Source organism: Myodes glareolus, chromosome 20 (genome assembly GCF_982192425.1).
Source record: "Myodes glareolus chromosome 20, mMyoGla1.1, whole genome shotgun sequence".
NCBI classification, from domain to species: domain Eukaryota; kingdom Metazoa; phylum Chordata; class Mammalia; order Rodentia; family Cricetidae; genus Myodes; species Myodes glareolus.
Genome location: NC_142045.1, coordinates 58,733,608 through 58,757,607, shown reverse-complemented (window position 1 = coordinate 58,757,607; position 24,000 = coordinate 58,733,608). Strand labels below are relative to the sequence as shown.

At 36.1% G+C, this 24,000-nt stretch overlaps 1 protein-coding gene across 2 annotated transcripts in view; it reads right to left on the bottom strand.

Annotated features, from left to right (window-relative positions):
- The window catches only part of Naaladl2 (N-acetylated alpha-linked acidic dipeptidase like 2), a 911,861-nt gene that overhangs the window by 533,833 nt on the left and 354,028 nt on the right, over nucleotides 1-24,000 (bottom strand). For both annotated transcript variants that reach the window (XM_087899634.1, XM_087899633.1), the window contains exon 3: nucleotides 15,541-15,814. In XM_087899634.1, the coding sequence (XP_087755760.1) occupies nucleotides 15,541-15,814 (274 nt within the window). The remainder of the gene's footprint in view (nucleotides 1-15,540; nucleotides 15,815-24,000) is intronic.

Here is a 24,000-nt window from a genome sequence, read left to right as displayed (position 1 = left end):
TTCCAAGCAAACAGACCTAAGAAACAAGCAGATGTGGCCATTCTAATTTCCAACAAAATTGACTTCAAACTAAAATCAATCAGAAGAGATGGAGACAGACATTTTATACTCATAACAGGAACAATTCATCAGGAGGAAGTCTCAATCCTGAATATCTGTGCCCCTAATATAAAAGCACCCACTTATGTAAAAGAAAAAAACTTTTAGAACTCAAGGCAGTCATCAAACCACACACACTAATAGTAGGAGATTTCAACACACCTCTCTCACCATGGACAGGTCAATCAAACAGAAACTCAACAGAGAAATAAGAGAATTACTAGAGGTAATGAATCAAATGGACTTAACAGATATCTATAGAACATTCCACCCAAATAGGAAAGAATATACCTTCTTCTCTGAAGCTCATGGAACCTTCTCGAAAATTGACCACATACTCGGTAACAAAGCAAACTTCCACAGATACAAAAAAATATTAGTAACCACCTGTGTCTTGTCGGATCACCACGGAATAAAGTTAGAATTCAATAACAATTCGAACACTAGAAAGCCTAAAAACGCATGGAAGTTGAACAGTCAACTACTGAATCATCCCTGGGTCAAGGAAGAAATAAAGAAAGAAATTAAAGTCGTCCTTTAATTTAATGAAAATAAAGACACAACATACTCAAACCTATGGGACACAATGAAAGCAGTGCTAAGAGGAAAGTTCATAGCACTAAGTGCCCAATTAAAGAAAACAGAGAAAGCACATATTGGAGACTTAACAGCACACCGGAAAACTCTGGAAAAAAAAGAAGCAGACTCTCCCAGGAGGAGTAGAAGACTGGAAATAATCAAACTGAGGGCTGAAATCAACAAAATAGAAACACAGAAATCAATCCAAAAAATCAATGAAACAAAAAGTTGGTTCTTGGAAAAAATCAACGAGATTGACAAACCCCTAGCCAAACTTATCAAAAGGCAGAGAGAGAACACTCAAATTAATAAGATCAGAAATGAAAAGGGGGACATAACAACAGACACAGAGGAAATTCAGAGAATCATTAGATCTTACTATGAAAGTTTATATGCCACAAAGTTGGAAAATGAACAAGAAATCGATTGGTTTTTAGATAAATACCATTTACCAAAGTTAAATCAAGACCAGGTGAACAATCTAAATAGACTGTTAGTCGCGAAGAATTAGAAGCTGTTATCAAAAACCTCCCGACGAAAAAAAGCCCAGAGCCAGATGGTTTCAATGCAGAATTCTACCAGAACTTCCAAGAAGAGCTGATACCTATACTCCTTAAGGTATTTCACAATATAGAAACAGAAAAGTCATTGCCAAACTCTTTTTATGAAGCTACAGTTACCCTGATACCAAAACCACATAAAGGCACAACCAAGAAAGAGAATAACAGGCCAATCTCACTCATGTACATTGACGCAAAATTTCTCAACAAAATCCTGGCAAACCGATTCCAAGAACACATTAGAAAAATTATCCATTATGATCAAGTAGGCTTCATTCCAGGGATGCAGGGCTGGTTCAACATACGCAAATCTATCAATGTAATCCATCATATAAATAAACTGAAAGAAAAAAAACCATATGATCATCTCATTAAATGCTGAAAAAGCATTTTAGAAAATCCAACATCCCTTTATGATAAAGGTGTTGAAGAGATTGGGGATACAAGAATCATACCTAAATATAATAAAAGCTATTTAAAGCAAGCCGACAGCTAACATCAAACTGAATGGAGAGAAACTCACAGCCATTCCATTGAAATCAGGAACAAGACAAGGCCGTCCACTCTCTCCATACCTCTTCAATATAGTGCTAGAAGTTCTAGCAATAGCAATACAACAACATAAGGGGATCAAGGAGATTCGAATTGGAAAGGAAGAAGTTAAACTCTCATTATTTGCAGACGATATGATAGTATACATGAGCAACCCCAAAAACTCTACCAAAGAACTCCTACAGCTGACAAACACCTTTAGTAATGTGGCAGAATACAAGATCAACTCCAAAAAATCAGTTGCCCTCCTATACACAAAGGATAAAGAATCAGGGAGGGAAATCAGAGAAACTTCACCTTTCACGATAGCCACAAATAGCATAAAATATCTTGGGATAACTCTGACCAAGGAAGTGAAAGACCTAATTGACAAGGACTTTAAGTCTTTGAAGAAAGAAATTGAGGAGGATACCAGAAAATGGAAAGATCTCCCTTGCTCTTGGATTGGGAGAATCAACATAGTAAAAATGGCAATTCTACCAAGAGCAATCTATAGATTCAATGCAATCCCCTCAAAATCCCATCAAACTTCTTCACAGACCTTGAGAGAATAATAATCAATTTTATATGGAAAAACAAAAAACCCAGGATAGCCAAAACAATCTTATATAATAAAGGAACTTCTGGAGGTATAACCATCCCTGATTTCAAACTCAATTACACAGCTACAGTATTGAAAACAGCTTGGTACTGGCATAAGAACAGAGAAGTCGACCTATGGAATCGAATAGAAGACCCAGATATTAACCCACAAACCTATGAACACCTGATTTTCAACAAGGGGGCTAAAGGTATGCAATGGAAGAAGGAAAGCATCTTTAACAAATGGTGCTGGCATAACTGGATGTCAACCTGTAGAAGAATAAAAGTAGATCCATATCTCTCACCATGCACAAAACTCAAGTTCAAATGGATTAAAGACCTCAACATTAATCTGACCACTTTGAACCAGATAGAAAAGAAAGTGGGAAGTAGTCTACAAGACATAGGCACAGGAGACCACTTCCTGGGTAGAACCCCAGTAGCACAGACAATAAGAGAATCAATGAATAAATGGGACCTCCTGAAACTGAGAAGCTTCTGTAAAGCAAAGGACACTGTCAGTAAAACAAAAAGGCTACCTTCTGACTGGGAGAAGATCTTCACCAACCCCTCATCAGATAAAGGCCTGCTCTCCAAAATATACAAAGAACTCAAGAAACTAGACACTAAAACTCTAATTAACCCAATTAAAAAATGGGGTGCTGATCTGAACAGAGAATTCTCAACAGAAGAACTTCGAATGGCCAAAAGACACTTAAGGTCATGCTCAACATCCTTAGCAATCAGGGAAATGCAAATCAAAACAACTATGAGATACCATTTTACACCGGTCAGATTAGCTAAAGTCAAAAACACCAATGATAGCCTATCCTGGAGAGGATATGGAGAGAGGGGAACTTTCATCCATTGTTGGTGGGAATGCAAACTTGTGCAGCCACTTTGGAAATCAGTGTGGCGGTTTCTCAGGAAACTGGGAGTCAACCTCCCTCCATATCCAGCAATTCCACTCTTGAGAATAAACCCAAGAGATGCCCTCTCATACCACAAAAGCATTTGTTCAACTATGTTCATAGCAGCACTGTTTGTAATAGCCAGAACCTGGAAACAACCTAGGTGCCCCTCAATAGAAGAATGGTTAAAGAAGGTGTGGAACATATATACATTAGAGCTTTACTCAGCGGTAAAACACAATGACATCTTGAATTTTGCATGCAAATGAATGGACATAGAAAACGCTTTACTGTGTGAGGTAAGCCGGAGCCAAAAAGAAGAGTATGGTATGTATTCACTCATAAGTGGATTCTAGCCATAATTAAATGTCTTTGAGCCTATTATTCGTGATCCTAGAGAAGCTAAATAAGAAGGTGAACCTGAAGAAAATCATGTAGTTATCCTCCTGGAGACTGGAAATAAACAAGAGTCCTAGGTAACCTCGGGTGCATGATGGGTGTGAGGGTTGTTGGAAGGGGAGAGGGTTAGAGAGAAGGGAGTAGGGGAGGAATGGGGAAAGCTCGGGGGACTGGGATGTGGGGGAGGGAGGAAGGATGGATATGGGATCAGGGAAGAATATATCTCAACTAAGGGAGTCATTTTAGGGTTTACAAGAGACTTGATTATAAATGGGATCCCAGGTCCAAGGAGAGATCCCCAGATTGTTCTTTGGACAGATGAGAGGGTCCCTGAACTAGCCTTGGCCCATAACCATACTTATGAATATTTTGCTTATCACCATAGAACCTTCATCTGGCGATGGATGGAGTTAGAGACAGAGACCCACATTGGAACACCGTACTTAACTCCCTAGGTCCAAAGGAGAAGCAGAAGGAAAGAGAACGTGAGCAAAGAAGGCAAGACCAGAGGGAACCTCCATCTGACGATGGATGGCGATACAGACGGAGACCCACATTGGGGCACCGGACTGAGACCCCCAAGGTCCAGATGAGGAGCAGAAGGAGGAAGAACATGAAAAAGGAAATTAGGACCGCGAGGGGTGCGATCACCCACTGATACAAGGGGTCGGATCTAATGAGAGTTCACCAAGGCCAGTTGGACTTGGACTGAACGAGCATGTGATCCAACCAGATTCTCTGAATGTGGCCAGATTCTCTGAAAGTGGCTGGCCCAGAGTCTTTCTGAAAAGCCATTGACAATGACACTGGGACTTAATTCCTCTGCAGATACTGGATTTTTGGGATCCAGTCTGTCTGGACACTTACCTTCCTGGACCTGGAGGGAGGGGGGAGGAACTTGAACTTCCCACAGGGCAGGAAACCCTGACTGCTCTTAGGGCTGGAGAGGGAGGAGGAGAGGGAGTAGGGAGAGTGGGAGGGTGTTGGGTGGAGGGGTGGAAATGGAAACTTTTATAATTTAATAAACTTTGGGAAAAAAATTATTTTTACATTTCCAAACTTCTATTATGACTAAAAAACTGAGTCTTCTTGCCTCTTCCAGAACATGGATTTACATACACACTACAAATTATAATAATATGAGATATCGAACATTTTTGCCTGTTAAGGAATATTCTTATGAGCTTCAATAAATCAATCTAGATCCACCAACATTATCACAGGTAAAAAAATAAGCTCAGACAGGTATTACTTGTCTACAGTTTGGCAGAGAGGGGAAATTTCCTCTCTCTACCTGGTCTGGAATGCCTTTTTTCTCATCTGTCAAAACCATGCACTTAAACATTCCAAATGTGTACCTTAGGGGAAAAGGTTTCCTCTCTAATACTTTTTAACTTCCTTTAACTTCATGTCTTCCACCAGATTTATCATCACTTAAAGTGTCACAAATTGTTCTTCCTCTGACCATGGCAGACCCCTTGCTTCAGCTCTGTACCCTATAATCCTATCTCATTGCAGAAGGACCTATTGCATTCTCCTGATGCAGACTGCTCCAAAGCTTTCTGGGCATCTCATGGAGTCTGAGACAGCTTGCTCTTCCATGGATTTCTAGTGTTCAAGTCTTCAAGACCTACAACTTCACCTCATATCAGCAGGAATCAACCATGAGAGAACTTTACACTCTATGTCACTTTTCTTTTACCATACTGAACTCTATAGCCCAGGGACAGGAATGCCCTTAAAAATGTTTTATTACTAATTGTATAGATTATACCCCTCATCCTATAATGTAAATGCTAACAGACAATCTCCTTATGTATTTCTGACAATTTCTCTAATTTGAAAATTTTGCTATGTATACTTTGAGATAGTTGCTACTAACCTGTCATAGCTAAAATTATTAATTATTGTCTTGATTATAAATTTGACTTATCAGATATACTTAACTGCAATCTTAGTCCTACAGATGCAGTCCACTAACCAGGCAAACCCTATCTAGCAATCCTTCATCAAATATAGTCTATTATTCAAGGACTAATAGATAAAACACGATTCCCCCCCCTTTTTTGGGTTTTGAGACATGCACGCACACTCGCATGCACACACATATACACACTTGCATACACATACACACATGCACACTCACACATGCACACACATATACACCCACACACACACTCACACACCCACACACACACAGTCACATTCACAAAATAAAATGATTTGCAGATTTTGTGTTCTATACCAGAACCATCTACACAGAATCTCCACCAATCAACCTGGTGTGGTCTGTTCCACTGACATCATCAACTTCCACAGCATCAACCTTCCAATCTAAAGGGGTTTACATTGTGCCTGTTTTGCAGGCTGAGAATAAAAAGTCAAAATGCTTATAAATTCTGCTTCTGTTGAGTGATTTCTTTATTTGACTCTACATATAAGAGACAGAGGACACATTCTTGATATCACAAAACCTTTAAGTTCTTTGCACAAACACATTAGTTATATTAAAATAGGTCCCCATCTTTGTACATTACCTTAACCCTAACATATTTTCAGAAACCATGTCGTGTAATGGCATTTCACTTGTATTTTAATAAATAAAACTTTCCTAAAGATCTAAAAAGTAAAACAGTCAATCACTGGCTCTTACCTTGACTTCAGTCCAAAATGGCAATGTGACCCACAGGAATCTCAGAATGAGACTGATATTGATAGCTTTTCTTTTCCGTTTTATAATCCTCTCTAGGACTGGGATTAAAGGTGTCTACCACTGGAATTGAAGACATTCACTACCCAGTTTCTATGGCAACAAGTGTGGCTACTGGAATTAAATGTGTTTACTGCCACTCTTGGTCTGTAATGCTGAACAGTGACTGTTTTACTTTCTGATCCTCAGGCAAGATTTATTTATTAAAATACAAGTGAAATGCCACCATAATGTTGAAAATTGAAGACTAGGCTTGACATGTGAATGTTTTATTCAAAACAGACAATGTAATCCATAGCCAAGTTCTAGAAGAAATCTCTTATGAGCTCTGAAATGCTCATTCTCTTAAGGTGTGTGCCATGGGGAAAATAAAGTCAGAAGTGAAACAAACATCAAAAAAAATGGAAAAGAAGGATCTTTAGAGCCAAAGTCCATGAATCTTGCCGCTGTATGGTGTCTTATAGATGATGCACTCATGAAATCTAAACATATCTAACAAGACCTGGATAATGACACCAGTCAACCTCCTAATGCCACAAGGAAAATTTCACAAGATCCTATCCTTCAGTGATGAAATAGAAGCAGTAATGCTTCTGAGAGAGGAGCAATCAGATTTTTCCATCCAAGATGTTAGCTAATTCCAAATATTTGTACATATATGTAACACTTCAGGACCCAGTAGGTTGTGTGTGTGTGTGTGTGTGTGTGTGTGTGTGTGTGTGTGTGTGTTCAATGCAATAATATTTATAGGAGAGATGCTGTCAACTTGAATGGGAGTTGAGGGGAGCATGGAAAGAGGTAAAGGGGTGAAGGAGAAGGAGGGGTTAAAATGATGCAAACATAGTATTTATGAATGGTAAAATAATAAATAATTTACAAAAATAAAAGAAAATAACTTCTAGAATGTTTTTATTTTACTGAAAAAGCAATATATTTTTTAAACATTTTAATTTATTTTTCTTAATATGTAGATGATGATGATGATTAAGATGATAATGTGTTTTGTGTGTGTGTATGTATGTCTATACATGAGCATGTATTTGTCGTGAAGCATATGTAGAGGTCATAGGACAACTTACTGAAGGAGTTGGTTTATCTTTTCTACTAGTGTGAATGGTAAGGATTGAACTTGGGATGTCATGCTTGGCTCTGTACTTTGAGCACTCTAGTTTGCCCAAAACTCTATATATTATTATTGATAGGCTTTTTGCTTGAAACTGAGGTAAAGTGTCATATAAGTTAATTGAAATAAAATAAAATAACATCAGTTTATAGATCAAGAGTAAATGTTAAGTGTATACCTTTTCTAGAAACAAAATATAGAAAAAAAATATTTTGAATCAAAAATTTAACCGAAGTAACAGAATAAAATAATACATTTCTGTTACAGTAATTTATTTGACATTGATAATCTTGTGGGTTTTATGATTAAATTTCCACAGATTATTTTAATAGAAATCTTAAATTTTAAAAAATAATCTGTAGCTGATTAATAAATATCAGAGTGAAATGAGTTAACTCAGTAATTAAAGCAAGAACATTAGAGCAGTCAAAATATTTAAGATTTATCTGTCAAATATTAAATAAACAGCTCACATATGCACAAAATAAATGAAAACAGGGATCACTATTTCCAAATAGGATAGCTAATTTTATCATTTCTATTCTTCTTTATTCTCTTAAAGTCAATAATCACACTAGTTAAAAAAATATTGAATCCCTATTAGAGTTAGCATTATGCCAAATTTAATTGGTATAGAAATTTAAAATTCTCTTTGATGGAATTATTTGTCAGATGGCTATATTACACTCCATTAAAAATGACAAAACTAGGGGCTGGAGAGATGGTTCACCAGTTAAGAGCATTGCCTCTTCTTCCAAAGGTCCTGAGTTCAATTCCCAGCAACCACATGGTGGCTCACAACCATCTGTAATGAGGTCTGGTGCCCTCTTGTAGCCTGCAAGCATACATGCAGACAGAATTTTGTGTACATAATAAATAAATAAGTAAATAAATAATTTTTTTTAAAAAGACAAAACTATATAGGCTCTTTTAAATGAAGGTTGGATTTCTGATAGGCACTCTTTCTTGTTGGTGTAAAAACAATAAAACAGGGTGGTGTGGTTATGTAATGAAATGAATATGTTGATACACATGTGTGTTCATAAGAGTAATTTGGATTTCATCAATCATGCAGTGACCATGATCATCCTATTCTCTTTAGAACACAGTACAAAAATTCAACAAAACAAGGTAACGCATGAATGGAGTGTGTGTGTGTGTGTGTGTGTGTGTGTGTGTGTGTGTGAACAGCACAACAGATGGTGAAGAGCAGGTATCACAACTCATATGGAAAAGGGAGACACATTTGTATTTCTAATCTGGAATGAAATGAAAAGATTTTTATGAGCATGAACCAAGGGAAAAGATTAATCATCATCTCAACTTTTCCTCAGTTACAGAGAAATTTAGCACTGCTGCAACTCTTCCCTAAAGGCAAATTCTATTTTAGCATTCTGGATAGTCACACTCTCCTAAACATTATATTATTATTACCTTCTCAAGTCTTCGTGAGATTTCAAAGGGACAAATTCCTATCCTTATCCTCATTTTATACACAAGGAAATTAAAGTATAGAATTAATGGCAGCAAGAGACAGGGCAAAGATAAAATCTCCACCTCTGTATTTGATTCAACTAAGAAGAACTTGGAAATTTGATGTTTTTGTTTCATTCTCTTAGCCTCATTGGCATTGAATACTTTGATGACTTCCCCAAATTAGGTTTTATCAGGGTCACAAAAATTTGCCAAGTTTTAGTCATACCTATTCAGAGATGGCAAGATCATCTTGAACACACACACACACACACACACACACACAAAGGTGAGTATCTAAAAGTGAAAAATCTGAAGCAATCAATAAAAGTAACCAAGTGAAAGGTGTTTTCATTGACAGTCTACCAGTAATGATTGATGCTATCTGTCAATTTGAATACTCTTGAATAACCGGGGAGATGGGTCATGCCTGTTAGGAAATTATCTTAGTTACACTAGTTTATACAGGAAGAGTCATTCCCAGTGGAGGAAAATTCTGGACTCCATAAAATTAAGAAAAGGAGTTGAGCACCAGCATGCATCCATTCATATCTCCCTCTTCCCTGTTTATGATTCAATATAACCAGCTGATTCAAGACCTCAGTATTTTGACTTCACCACCATGAAATATAAGAGGAAAAAGTAAGAGATGACTGGTTATGGAAGTTCAAAGAAGGAAGTAACCGTTAAAATGATATAATTTCTTTCAAAAATGCATAGCATACACTAGTCTAGTTTCTGAAGATACAGAGGCAAATAATTTACAAAGCATTGCTTTCATGTAGTTTATCACTTCTCTCTAAAAGCAGCTTTTCTATTGTGTAGATTCATGAACATATCAGGGTCTAAGCTTTCTTCATTATTACTATGACCTTTGTGGAGTGCCATATGAGAGGCCTAAGGATGTATTGCTGAAATCCAAATAGGTCCCACTATATAAGTGAGATCCAGTGACTAAATTCCAGACAAGTCCCTCCTTGAGCAGCACATTAGAATATAAGGAATAACATAGTAATAGCCACAGGTACTTTACTGAATTAACGATGCTCAGTTAATTAAGGTAAGGCTATTGAAGGACTTGAGAATTCTTTCAGAAGACTTTTTCTGAGATGCCACGCAATGGACATATCAGGATTTTCCTTCTAAAAGCAGCTTCCATCTCTTCCTTCAAATGCTCTCTTTCTGAAAAGCCATTGACAATGACACTGGGACTTGTTTCCTCTGCATATACTGTATTTTGCGGATCCAGTCTGTTTGGATACTCACCTTCCTGGACCTGAAGGGAGGGGGGAGGAACTTGAACTTCCCACAGGGCAGGAAATCCTGACTGCTCTTAGGGATGGAGAGGGAGGAGGAGAGGGAGTGGGGGGAGTGGGAGGATGGTGGGAGGAGGGGTGGAAATGGAAACTTTTATAATTTAATAAAATTACTTTCTAAAAAATAAAAGCAACTTCCACAGTATGGAATAATGAAAAGGAAAAGTGCTGTGTTTTTTTGCCTAACTCTCAAATTCTGGAAGCATCAAATTTTAGATTAACTGGTATGAGGTAGATATTGTTATAAACCATTATGTTAGAACATTCATATTTTTATAAATGAAGATATAGTTAAAATTTCCAAGAAAATCAGAATTATCTTTGTAAATAATATTCTTTAAATCAAAGCAAACCTTTAAAACAGAATAAAATTTCAGTTAAATTGTATGATAGTAATGGTTATTTAATATCATTATAAATAGGACTGGGCACTGTGATTTGTCTCTTTAATTCCAACATGCAGGAAGAAGAGGAAGGCTGATGAGACCATGTCTCAAAAAATATCCTTCAATATAAGGCAGTCAAATTAAAATGTGTATATTCAAACATCTTAACTACGGACCCCCTGTTGTTGTGAAGAGATCACAAATAGTCTGTCTGTTACATTACTGCAAAGCTCAATTGAGGAGCAAACATATCATCTGAAACCACAGACAGAAAGTCACATTTGCCGAGAACATCACATGTCAGTTTTTAAAATTAGGAAAAATTGCATGCAAATGTCTTCTCACTCATTTGTCTTTGACTTATAAAGGTTAACAAAACATGGAACCAACAAGAGAAAAATAAACATGTCTAGTGAAATGCTGGACCCTTGTCAACGTTGCAGAGCTGTCCAAGGCCATGTTGCTATGTTGGTGGCATGAAAACTTCATCTTCAAGGTCATGCAGTCAGTATTTAAATAATGAATTTCTGTTCTTGTCCTCCAGAGTTCTGCAATTTTCATCAATTAAAACCAAGTATATGTACTTCTGCCTTTTTTCATTCCCCAGCCATGAAAAAAATCAAATAGAATACGAGTTATGGGAGCCATTTTTAAAAGTGGTATTTTTTTCTCTTTAAGACTTTCCAGCCAAATATTTGATAATGTGTTCAGATTTCACATGTTAAACTACTGTGCCATGAGAGTTACACATGACAGCAAACCATACTTATCTTGCCCAACTTGATACCATGGATAACTCTTTATTCACAAATCAAATATTTCATTTCTGCATTACTTAAAGCTTCCAGTTAATATGCGTTTTATTCTTTATTCATAATTTCAAAGCATTTTCCCAAATTATTATTATTTGGCATGGTAAACAGAAATTTGGAAGGTTACATTCACACAGTATGATAAATATAATAAATCTGAATTTTTAAAATCTTAAAAACATTTTGATGTTTCCATAACATCTTTATTTAATATGTCTACTTTCTTCCAAATAATAATAAGTGTTATTCTTAATTAAATATTTCCAATTACCAGACACTTACTATGATTTGGCATTTCTACCCCACAATAACCATTTATGTAACTGGCATTTTCCCCCTGACTTGAACAAGGCCTTAAAGGATTAGGAGACTCAATAATTCCATATTTGTGCAGTTGACTGTATAGACTCTTTAGTTCTACTGTCTGTGGAATAGAGACCAAATAAATATATCAGTAACAATGTATCTTATGCATAGTCAATGTGTGTTGTAAATAAGCTTCGCCATAAAATTACATTATTTGAATTGCTTCCTGAGCAAAAATCAAAATTTTACAGAAGGAAAACAACCCACATCCCTAAAATATATGGGTCTCTAAATCAATCCCCTGCCCAAAATCAAAACATAGTAGAGACAAAACTATTAAATATTAATTATATTCTTTTGTTTGACTTCAAATAAGACAAAAGAAATGATTTTGCAACAATTAGCTAAAAGCCATAGTTTCTGTATACAAAATTAATTACTTATGGTGAAACCTTATGTCCAGTGTCTGTATTCCTGTGATGATATTTTTGTTGCTATTCTTATTTTAGTAAAATATAAATATCTTTATATTTCCTAATGCTAAACACACACATGTTAAGATATTTATATATCCATTTTAATATGTATTTCGCATCTGACAAGGCAATCCCCTTAAGACCCTTTTACTGACCTACCTGTCATTATTGTGGGGTAAACAATGTCACCTTTCTAATGCACAATGGATTACAAAGAATGTGCAAGGCACACAATTCATCATGCTGGCACTAAGTAGGTTTGCAGAGCAGATATCAGATATCACAATGCTCTTTAGATGGTTACCAGAAAACAAAAATCGGAAACTTATACAAAACAGTCCTATGATGAATGACCAGGACAGTTCTTCAAAGTAAAGGGGAGCTGCTCCTTTGCAAACAACCTTGTCACAAGCAAACATTATGGGGAGCTTCACTGGCAGTAAAATAGAATAATTTAAAAACTTGTTAATGGCCCTGCCTCATAGAAATTCATGAACACAGAATATACTCAAAATAAGAAAAGAATCATGTCTGAATCAGCAACAGCAACCACCAAGATTGACTCAAATTGGGGAATGGTCAAAGATACACAAAATCACCATTTTCCTAAGAGTTGTTTGTATGAATTTCAATGTAACAACAACCCCCTAGACTATAGATGTAAAAAGTATGCACATGTAAAAAAAAGTATTCCCATGTTCTGTGTGCACAGACAAGAGTCAGCGAGAATTGTTTTTCTTTTGAGCATCCTCATTAGATCATTTGAGTTTAAAACGTATCATATCAGAAATATACTTTCTTCATGCATCTATTTATGTACTGTATGTAATATATTTTTGTGTTATACATATTAAAATAGTTATTCTTATTGTCTTCACCTAAGTCACACAACTAACTTTTACAAATTAAAATCTTAAATAGAAAGAGTTGTTTTATGTGTTAACTGCATTTGTCTTTCAAGCACCCTTTTAGTTAAAGTTAAATGTGTCAAAGCAGTACATTTTACAACAATCTAATCTTCAATTATCCTTTTTAATAATTGATTTATTAGTATTTTTGAAACTTCCGTACTAAAATCAGAAACTTAAATACATTGAAATGATGAAATGGTCACAAGTAAATTTTGGTGTATAAATTATTTATGTAATATTTCATAAATATTCTGGAGAGCTTAGTTTATTATAGAAACAACAAAAGTATCTACCACCTATCACTCATAAGATAAATATGCACAGAGCTCTGAGATATCTGCAGTCAGGTCTATGAAATATATGGTCTAATGATAATCATCATAGAGGACCACGTTAAGGGAACAAGACTTCTCAAGGATCAAGAAATCATCAATATTTGCTAGGAGAAACTGAAATCCAGGCAAGTAAGAATGAGTCCAAAGAATTACTAAACTCGTAGTGGTTGTTGTTGTTCTTGGGGTTTGGGTTTCTTTTGTGGGGAAGGGAGATGATTTGCATGTACTAGGGAAAAATAGAATAAAGAGAACAGAGATACTGTGTGATTCTGGTCAGTGTTTGGAATCTAAGACAAAATAGATTAATTTTTCATACATTGCCCTAAATTCACAGCTTCTAAACCAATGCAAAGATGGTGACTGCTTTCTTGTATTTTCATTGGCTAAAAAATGTTACCATTGTTGCCAGAAAGGTATGGTTTATCAAACCAAATGAGTTCTATGCTGAAAATAGTGCATATATTTAACATTAAATTAAATATAATCAATAGTTTGTGCTTGTTATATGTAATGCTGCTAAAAGCCAAGATGAGAAACAACACCAAGTAAAAGTCTTATGGCCTTCTAGTTCACATGCATTACTACATTCCTCAGCAACCCCAAAAGAAAAGAAAATGTATGTTGCAATATAACAAAACTTGGTTATCCAAGTTTTAAGTAATTGCAAATAGTAAGTTTAAATTGTTTAAATGCCCCATGTTTTCCTTATAGTTTACTATAAAGATCGTAAAGACATGCATAAAAATAGAAATATAGGAAAATACCAACAGTATTCAATTAGACTATTTACAATTTTAAAAAGACTAAACATGTCTGATAAAAATATATTTTATATGAGTCCAAACAGCTGTTATATAAATCAAAAGATGGTGCAGGACAATTGTATTTTGTGAATTATATTTTAAATAAATGCTGATTGATCAGTAGCCAGGCAAGAAGTATAGGCAGGTCAATGAGAACAAGAGTATTCTGGAAAGAGGAAGCTCTTTCTGGAGTCCTGCCCAGACACTGAAGAAAGAAGATGTGAGCTGCCCTGCTGGAAAAGGTACTAAGCCATGTGGCTAACACAGATACTAATAATGGGCTAATAATGGGCTATATAAGTCATAAGAGTTAATATGAAGTCTGAGCTAACGGGCCAATCAGTTTAGAACTTATGGAGACCTCTGTATGAATTTCTTTGGGGCTTACCAGCTGTGGGAACTGGGCAGGACAGAAACTCCAACATGCAGGCCCTCATGTTACAAAAAGATGGTAATAATTCTAACTTTTAATGTTGTGTGTGCTCTGTGTCATGCATTGTTACACAGGATTTACTTAGATTAGTTATTTTAATTCCCACAGTGGTCCACAGGTGGAACAGAAATGAAGCTTTGCACAGAGCTAAGAAGCTCAGCATCATATAAAGGGTAGAAAAATAGCAGGTAAGCACAGCGTGAGCTTTAATCCACTCACGTGGCCCTAGCCTGCTCCTAACCAGAATGCCATAAGAACCACAGAAGCTAGCTAACCCTGAAAGCTGGAGGAATAATGCACACCTGGCTCCCCTTCACACATTTGCCATCATGAATGCAGACATGCTGCATTTCAAATCCCAAATGTGTGAATAATCACATCAATTTTCCTCTTCATTTCTTATGTGCATAAACAATCGCAAATGCAATCCTAGCCATTTCTATTCTCTCTCTACATATCAACATATTCAAATTTGCCTCTTCAAAACCATAAATGAGATTCTCTTGAAATATATGGGCTGAGGAAAACGTGAATAACTCAGTTGCACCTTCAACACTTTTGAATTAAATCTGTCTAACGTGTTTTCACCTTCAATATTTGACAAGTAAAGATTCAGGTTCTTCCCATCTTCCTTGATCACTGCCATTGCTACATGGAAAATATTTAATGGCTACTTTTGTATGCTGTACCTTGCCAGTTAGTTCAATTTAGATGAAAGCTGTTGTTTTCTAATTCCATTTCAGTGAAAATGACAGAGACAAATGGTCAAATTACCTGGAGAGTTCCTTTGGCAGAATAGGCTGCATATGAGGAGAGCAGATCTTGGCTATGGCCTTTTCTGGCTTCTTCCCTGCAAGGTTGGCCATCAGGATAAAAACACTGGCCAGAGCTGCTCACAGTGATGGTGCCTGGAGAGGGCCCAGGGAAATCCAGCAACACCGAGTAGTTCACAAGCTGTGTATCTTCCAAGCCCAGTGCAGCCCAGTGAGTCTTAATCTTCTTTGGAATTTCCATCTCATCTTCACTTTTATAGAGTTGTACCAAATTTCTGAAAAATTTTAAAAGCACGTTTTTTAAAAAGAAGTCTTAACAATTAAGACATGTGACTAAACTTATATGCGAGCCATTACGAATAGATTTTGTGAGATGTTGAAAGAGAAATGTGACAAAATCTGACCTTAAGAGATTTGCAAAGTGATGGTGCTGAGGTGCATGGAGGGATCTTATGAAATCAAAGCATGGTGAATTTGTTTTTCAAGTAGGACTACAAGGAATGATGAATGCCAACTACTGCTTTATGACTTCTGATTCTTCTATCAACATTAACAACATCCATGTACAATCAGTTCTCATACCAGTTATAATGATTATTAAGATAGGTTTCATTCTGGTTAATACATTTCCATATAAGAATACTGAATAATCTGTACCTACTGATATCTAAAACAGAACTCTGTTCTGTCCCTCTTCCACACTGAATGTTTAAGTTTGGGTCTGAAATGCCCCTGGCAGGCTATTGTGTTTGATTGCTTGTTTCTTAGAGGTGCAGGAGAATAAGAAACTCAGGCGGTTGGTGCCACTTATGGTCCTTGAAGAGGTCACCCCACATCATCTATGGCATAGCTCTCTGCTTCTTTATTGATCAAGAGACGTAAAAGAGTTTCCTCTGAAATTGTGAACTTAGGTTAATTTCTACTTTGAATTGCTTCTGTCCCATATATAATCACAGGAAGAGATAGAAAAATAATGCATTAGCATTGAAACAAGCCTTTCATTCCAATATTAAGGTTGTAAATGGCATTGAATAAAGTTAAAGGTCGGTTTGGGAGGTTATACCATCCTCGTATAAAATAACATTAGGCGTTAATATTAATTTTCAGTTTTGAATGCCTGAATCAATCCCCTCAATTGGTACTCTGAAATTCTGAGTCCCAAAATGTTCAGGTGGGAATTTGGCAGGAAGTGCTTAGATCACAGGTGAAAATTACTCATTAATGCAATTATCACTCTCATTTAAGTAGCTAGAGGGAGGATTAGACATTGTCCACAGTACACAAGACAGCTAGAAAAAACCTTCTGTGAGGAAGCAGACCCATCCCAAAGATTATAGACACATGGATCTCTGATTTCTCAGCTCAAAAACTGTGAAAAATCAATTTCTGCTGTTTGTAAATTGCTCAGTCTAGGGTATTTTGTTAAAGCCATGTGGCTGGACTATGAGGACTATCAAATTACTGCCAACTATGAAGACATACCTACTTAAACTATTGGCCTTAGTTGCTGCTTGCCACAGGTTGATGCTAGTGAATTTCTCTACCACTCAATTCCTCTAAGACACCATTAATTATAAAATATCCCTTCAGTTTTACTTTTTGCTAACAATTATGGAATCAGCAAATGGATATTTTATTACCTCTTCTCTTACCAATTTAAAATTTTACTTTAATTTTTGAATTACTATTCATAGGTGACCTTTGGAAAATGTTTAGTATAATATTTTTAAACAGAAATGCTAGCTGTTTTCATAAATAGGTCGCAAAGCTTTTTCTGTTCTCCATTGCTAAGGTGTTCTTTGAAAGAGTATTGAACTCTATCATACAGCCTGATATGTTCATGAAATCCAAAATAATAGAGTACAGCAAAATAAATTCTGTCATGCAAAATCAAGCTCTATTAACTAATAAGATGCATTAGAATTTTTACATATTCACATCTAATTTTGGAAGCAATGTAATGTTTATTTCAGGAATATTTTCTGTTTAATTTTGGCAAGAAATTATACAAACCTCATAGGTAAGAAGTATTTTCTTTTGATTTGTTCTCTGAGAGAGATCAAATAAGATTAGAATATTTGAAGAATATTATCTTCAAACTAAAAATTGTCTGTAATTGATGTCTTATTATGGAAGAACTATGACCTGATTAATCAATCCCTCTAATGCCATATGCGTTTTCGTTTCCTCTTTGAACCCCAGGCCTTTCCTCACTGTCTGTCCCTCCTGCTCGTCACCTTCAGGTTCCAGGCTCAACGCTGGCACAATACCCTTCACTTAGTTCACTCTCTGTCTTACCTCCTCTCACTGACAACTCAGTTTAACCTAACAATCTTTTCAAATAAATCCACTGCAATACTCATTTTTATGAATACATATTTGTATTTTTAGAATACCAGTTTCAAAACACTGTCCCATGAGATCGTTCAATAGAATTATCCCTTGCCACCATGCCTAATGACTTGAGATTGAAATAGAAGGAAAGAGTAGGCTTACAGGTTGTTTTCTGACCTTAATCTGTGCACCATGGCGGCGGCATGAGTACACATACATACACACGCGCGCGCACACACACACACACACACACACGAATAAATATAATAATGTTTAGAAAATATTTCATCAAGTAAACCTGCAGAATATTGACTACCTGCAATCAAATTATGACTTTTTCAATAATTTTTATTTTTTCCACGATATCTAAGAAGAAAAGTTCTGGAAAAAATAATAAGGTTATGACTTAGGGTATTCTTTTCATAAACTGTAGTGCAGATGTTTGCTTAGAACTTTTAAGTGCTGTTCTTTGGCCCATCATTTTATCCATTAGAGATTAAACACTTTAAATCTACTATATTATGCTTTCATGGTGAATTTATTTGAATACACAAGAGCATCTTTAGAGCAACCTAAACAATACAAATACATTAACATACAACAAGCATCCTGTAAGATGCTGGTAAAGCTTATGGATGCACATAATTATTTGGTTGGTTGTCTAGCTGTAAAGGCTAGTTTGGGTTCCGTGAGAGACCTTGTTTCAAACATTCATCTGGAACGAGATAGATGAAAACACTAAACAGTGACCATTGGCATTTACATGCACTAGCACAAAAGGGTGCACCCCACACACACAAATTGATACTCTAACATCATTTATTCATAAATAGTTCATAACATTCCTAATATTTAAATGGTTAATGTTTGATTTTCTTATTTTTAAAGCTGTCCTACCTTGTTTTTTTCTTTATTTTAAATTCACACAAACTTTTATTTAGCTTCATTCCTCAAAGACCTGTGTCTAAAGAGTGGCATTTCAGAAACAGGGTCTTACCTTCAAGTTCTAGAAGGTAATCTAGAGAAATGGCAATAGTCTATATTGTTTTTGGAATCTCTTAGACTCCCCTGAGCAACATTATGCTTTTTGCTTGTCATTGCAGTTATTGTTAAATAATCTGTGGCTATTGGGAGCCATTTCAGCTCACATGGCACAATTTCATTTAAATTATTTGCATATGTACGCACACACATCTTCTTCCCCCCTCTGCATTTTATTCCATCCTCTCTCCAAATGAAGTATCCCAGCAGTTTCCCCTCTACCCCTAAAATATATCTGTATCATAATATCTGCCCTTCTAGAATCTCTCCTCTACAACATACATACCATGCACCCTTTTTACTTTTCTTGTTTCTGTGATTACTACAGCGTATATACTCACAAATATTTGGATTTATGATCTTCATATAAGAGAGAACATGAAGTCCTTGTTATTGTGGTTCTGGATGGTCTCTCTCAGTATAATACCTTTTAGTGAACTGGAATCCTCCATTGTTTGGAGTGATTTCTGGTCTCAGAATCTCTGGAGATGCTATTCAAACTGTCAAGGGGCAGACGTAATAAGTTCCTACTCTGCTGTCAAGCCCATGAACTAGTACAGTGACTGGACCATCACCACATCCTCAATGGTGCAATATTGGTACCTTTATATTGGAGACAGGCACTCTCATTGGCCTGGCTGTAGAAGAGAGCACATGTCTGGTGACTTAACCAAGTACCTGTAAGTTAGATATCTGTAACTTACATGTAAACCAGGTAACTTTAACTTCTTCTGCTTCCTGTGGCTGGAGAGTCATAGACTTTAGAGGAGAACCTATTACTGCTATTTCCCTAAGCCAATATAATTGGTAACTGCATCTAAATATTTGTCATCATGCCCTCAGTTAAGTGTGGCTCTCACTTTTCATCAAGAAACTTCTTCATGCAACAGATAAAGCCTGTTAAAGAGATGCTCAACTGGTCAACATGCATAAAATAAGTGACTGCAGGGTGTCCAACCCAACTATTATGTCTGTATCACTATCACAGCCACTATAAACAAAGTTCAGGGAAAATCATGGATGATGGGTTGGAAGGATTGTAAGAACCAGGAAACAGTGTCTTCTATATATTACAGGCAAGCTGCACTGAAGTATACTCAGCAACTGGATGCCTAAATAAGACCAGCATGAAGATAACACCAGTTGTCACACCGACCTGGTCAGGGAAAATTCCACATTTTCAATAGCCAATCCCTGCTGAGAGGGAGAATTGGTTTTCTACAGGGATGAGCTCCCACATAGGTTGTCCAAACTTGAGTGGTCAGACATGGGAGACATGGGCACATGTATATATGAACAAAGTTAAGTTGATTCAGTAGGCTGCATATATTTCTGTGAACATGTGTGCATTGCTTTCACACACATACACACACGCGTGTATCTGTGTGTGTCTGTGTGCATACAACAATAATTAAGAAGAGATCAAGAATTGGGAGGTGTGGAATATGGAGAGAGATGGAAGGAGAGAGTGATATTGATGTAGTGTTCATGTATGAGGATCTCCAAATAAAATATTAAAAAAAATAAAATACATTACATTTATATTGCTAAATCTTGTTTTATATTTGTGTTGTGTAAAACTTCACTAAAATAAACCTTGTGAAATCAAGTAAACTTAAATGAAATGATTTTACAATATATAAGTACTCATAAAGGTTTCATTTAAATAAGTAACAGTCAAAGTCTTACTGATATGAGTTACTTGTTTTAGGAATCCTTTGTATGATCTAAACTTTCCTAGAACATGAACATATATACTTATTTGTGACTGTGACTTTCCTCATTTTTTAAGAAGCTTTCTGTGCAGCAAATGGTATGCGAGATGCGGGAAGCATTTTTGTTATAATTAAGCAGGTGTCTATATTAAACCAGAAATGCTATTAAGGAATTAACTGCTATGCAATCTTAATTTACTAACTGAGGAACCTGAAAAAATAGAATTGTGTTACTCCAAACCACAAGGTATTTATTGGAGAGAAAGTTTCACTCTGACTTAATTTCTAAAATAAGGGTTTTCACGGGCCAGTAATTCTGGCAGGTAGCATAATCAACTGTCATGGCTGAGACCTGAATTTGGAATGAGCTTTGGCGTTAACGTTCCGTTGGCCAACAGAGACTTGATACGGAAGGATTTTGGCTTTGTTAGACAAAATTCTGTTTATATCAATGTTCAACACCTGCTACTGGATGAGCCACCGAGCAACACTGATGTCAGAACTGCAGGAAGTGGTGCATGCAGCATTCACAGTTCCGGGGTGACTGCCAGGAGTGCACTCTAAGTGAACAGACAGAGAAAATATCTCAGGGGTGATATTCACGTTGCAAAGCAGGAAATGTAGCATATGTACTAGTGCCCACTATTATTTTCTTATGAGTGTATACAGAAGAACAAATGCTCATATTTATATTGTGCAGTTGGTATTATGTATACATTAAAACGCCAAAAGTTGGGTTGCAGAGGTAATGCAAACAGTAAAATGTTCATTTTACAAACTAGAGTTTTATTTTTTTCCAAAATCATGTTAACTGTGGGTTATGGTAGAACATACCTGAAATCTCAGTGGGAGTGAGTGGACAGGTGAGTTCCTGGTGAAAGAGGGATATTGCTTCAAAGTGTGAAAAGGACAACACGAGTGCCTAAGGAACAACAGTCAAAGTTATGGAGTTCTCGGTGTTTCATAGCACAGTAGTGCTTCCCTAGGGCGCGCAAAGCTCTGGGCATGATATCAGCTTGGAAAATAAGACAAATGGTGTGACATCTTAGAGAAGACTCCTAGTCAGACAATGACACAGGAAAATTAATATACCACTTCAAGGGCACAATAGATCAATTTTGACAGATTGAGAATGCTCTAAATGAGAAAAAATGAAACTGATTATATTTTACATGAAAAATTAGTGCAGAAGTGGATTCTCTTTGAGGGATCTTGATCCTTTACTCCTGATGGAGCACCCTGCATAAATCTATTTGCTTTGCAAGTACTAGAAAGCAGGCTGATGGACTAGTTTGATACTCAACAAGTACATGTTTAATTTTATATTTATGTCAAACAACTTCTATAAGATAGAAAAACAAACTGGATTTGAGAAAATAGAACACATTGAAATAAGACATCCTGTCAAGATAACCATTATTCCATATTTTCGAAAAAACTTGAATGATCCAATTCTCACCCTAATACCCTTACCCACATTAAAAACACAGAAACTTCATAGCTGATCATTTGCAAGGAAAAACATAATGGAATGTCATATGATTCTGCATTTAAAGTATATTTTAGAAAGGAACTGTAAAGAAATGACATAAAATCAGTGTGACTGCTGAGGTGTGAAGGACTGTATCAACCCTATCTGAGAACAGTGCTCTCAACAATAATAGTGCCTGTATTCCGAACTTGATGTTTCTCAAGGCATATTATCCCCCATGTCACTGTTCTCATTAAGTTATTTTAATTCATCTAATCACAATCTAAAGGCACATCACAATAATGGACAAATTAATCTTCATATCAGGCATTACAGGTCTTCACTTTCATCTTCTTCATTGTGTGATTCAATAGTATAAATGCAGAAAGTACACAGACTCACAGGGGGCTTCTGATTAAATGATAGACTACTCAAATATCTATACATGTGTACACACATATGCACACATACTACCTTTTTATTTTCCATTCATCTGTTGATGAATACCCATGGTTATTCCCCTCCCTGGCTATTAAGAATAATTCAGAAATAAACATGGAAGTACAAATGTTGAAAACTTTGTACATATGCTCAAACTTCTCCTGAATATGTGCAAGTGTGTGTATGAGTGTTTGGATTTGTCTGTATGTGTCCTTGAGAATATGTATGTATGTAAGTGGGAAGCAGTGACAGTAATTCAAACACATATGAAGTATAACACATGCCAAACCTGAAAAGAAACAGATGTTTCAAGGCCTTCAAGGGCATGAGAAGTTTGATGTTTAGCTGAGTGTGCAGGACTGTCTTAATTTTTTCAGTTTACAGCTTTGAGTAATTTGTTGTCTTGATACTCTCTGTACTAGTAACTCGAAGAACGTTTCTAATCTTAAACGCAACCATATTTTACCAAAATATAACCAATGTGTACCTATTGTCTGTTAGCTATTAATAGCTTAAATGGCTAAGGATGTAAAGAAGATAAATAGATCTCTGACTTGGGAACAGGTTTCTAAACATATGAAGACCACATTGAAGGTACAATAAATGTAAATCTAGTATCAAAGTTGAATGTTCTGACAAACTTATTTCCATAATTGATAGAGTAAGGAAGAACAAGAAGAAGTATATTACTAAAATAACTTCATTTTTACATTTGAATAGTTCAACATATATAGATTAGTTTGTCCAATGAGTGTACAAGTGTAGAACATTTATATGTTACCTGATTCCAGACTAGAAAACAAATCATGCTGGGATTAAAACCCCCTGAAATCACATAGATTGCAATATCTGAATTCAAAGGTCTATATGTTCATTTTTATGTTAGTGTTGTGTAATGAGGACCTCTGGAGTTCAGCCCCAAGTTCCCCCTCAGGGTTCAGATTGGACATTGCAGCAAGCGAAAGTGCTTAGGTTATATGAGGGGAAATGAATTATCTCACATTGTTCTGTTGCAAACAATTCTCTATTCTCTATTCTTTTGCTTCTTTTCTAATTCTCCTGTCCTAATTCTAATTCCACCTAGCTCTTTTCCCCTTTAGCCTCATAACTTTCTTTCTTACAGTAGTCTTCAAGCAACAAAAAATTACAAGAGTTGCCTCTCATTGTTCAAAAGCACATCCCTAGGATAAGCAATAAATAGCTGAGCCATTTACTGTGGCAACACAAGGTTCCAAGGTTACAGGAGTAAGACTGTGGCCAGACTGCGGAGGCACAGTGCCCAGTAACAAACTTTGATACATAGGTCTTTTGTCAGCAAATTTGGCAAGTGAAGAGTTGGCATGCTTTTCATAGGGTGCTTTGTGTTGCAACCTAGGTTGAACATCTGTGCATAGCTGTAAAGTTTTAAACTTATGATCTATTTACAAAAATCCTTTAGTCTAGTTTCAACTTGCTCTGA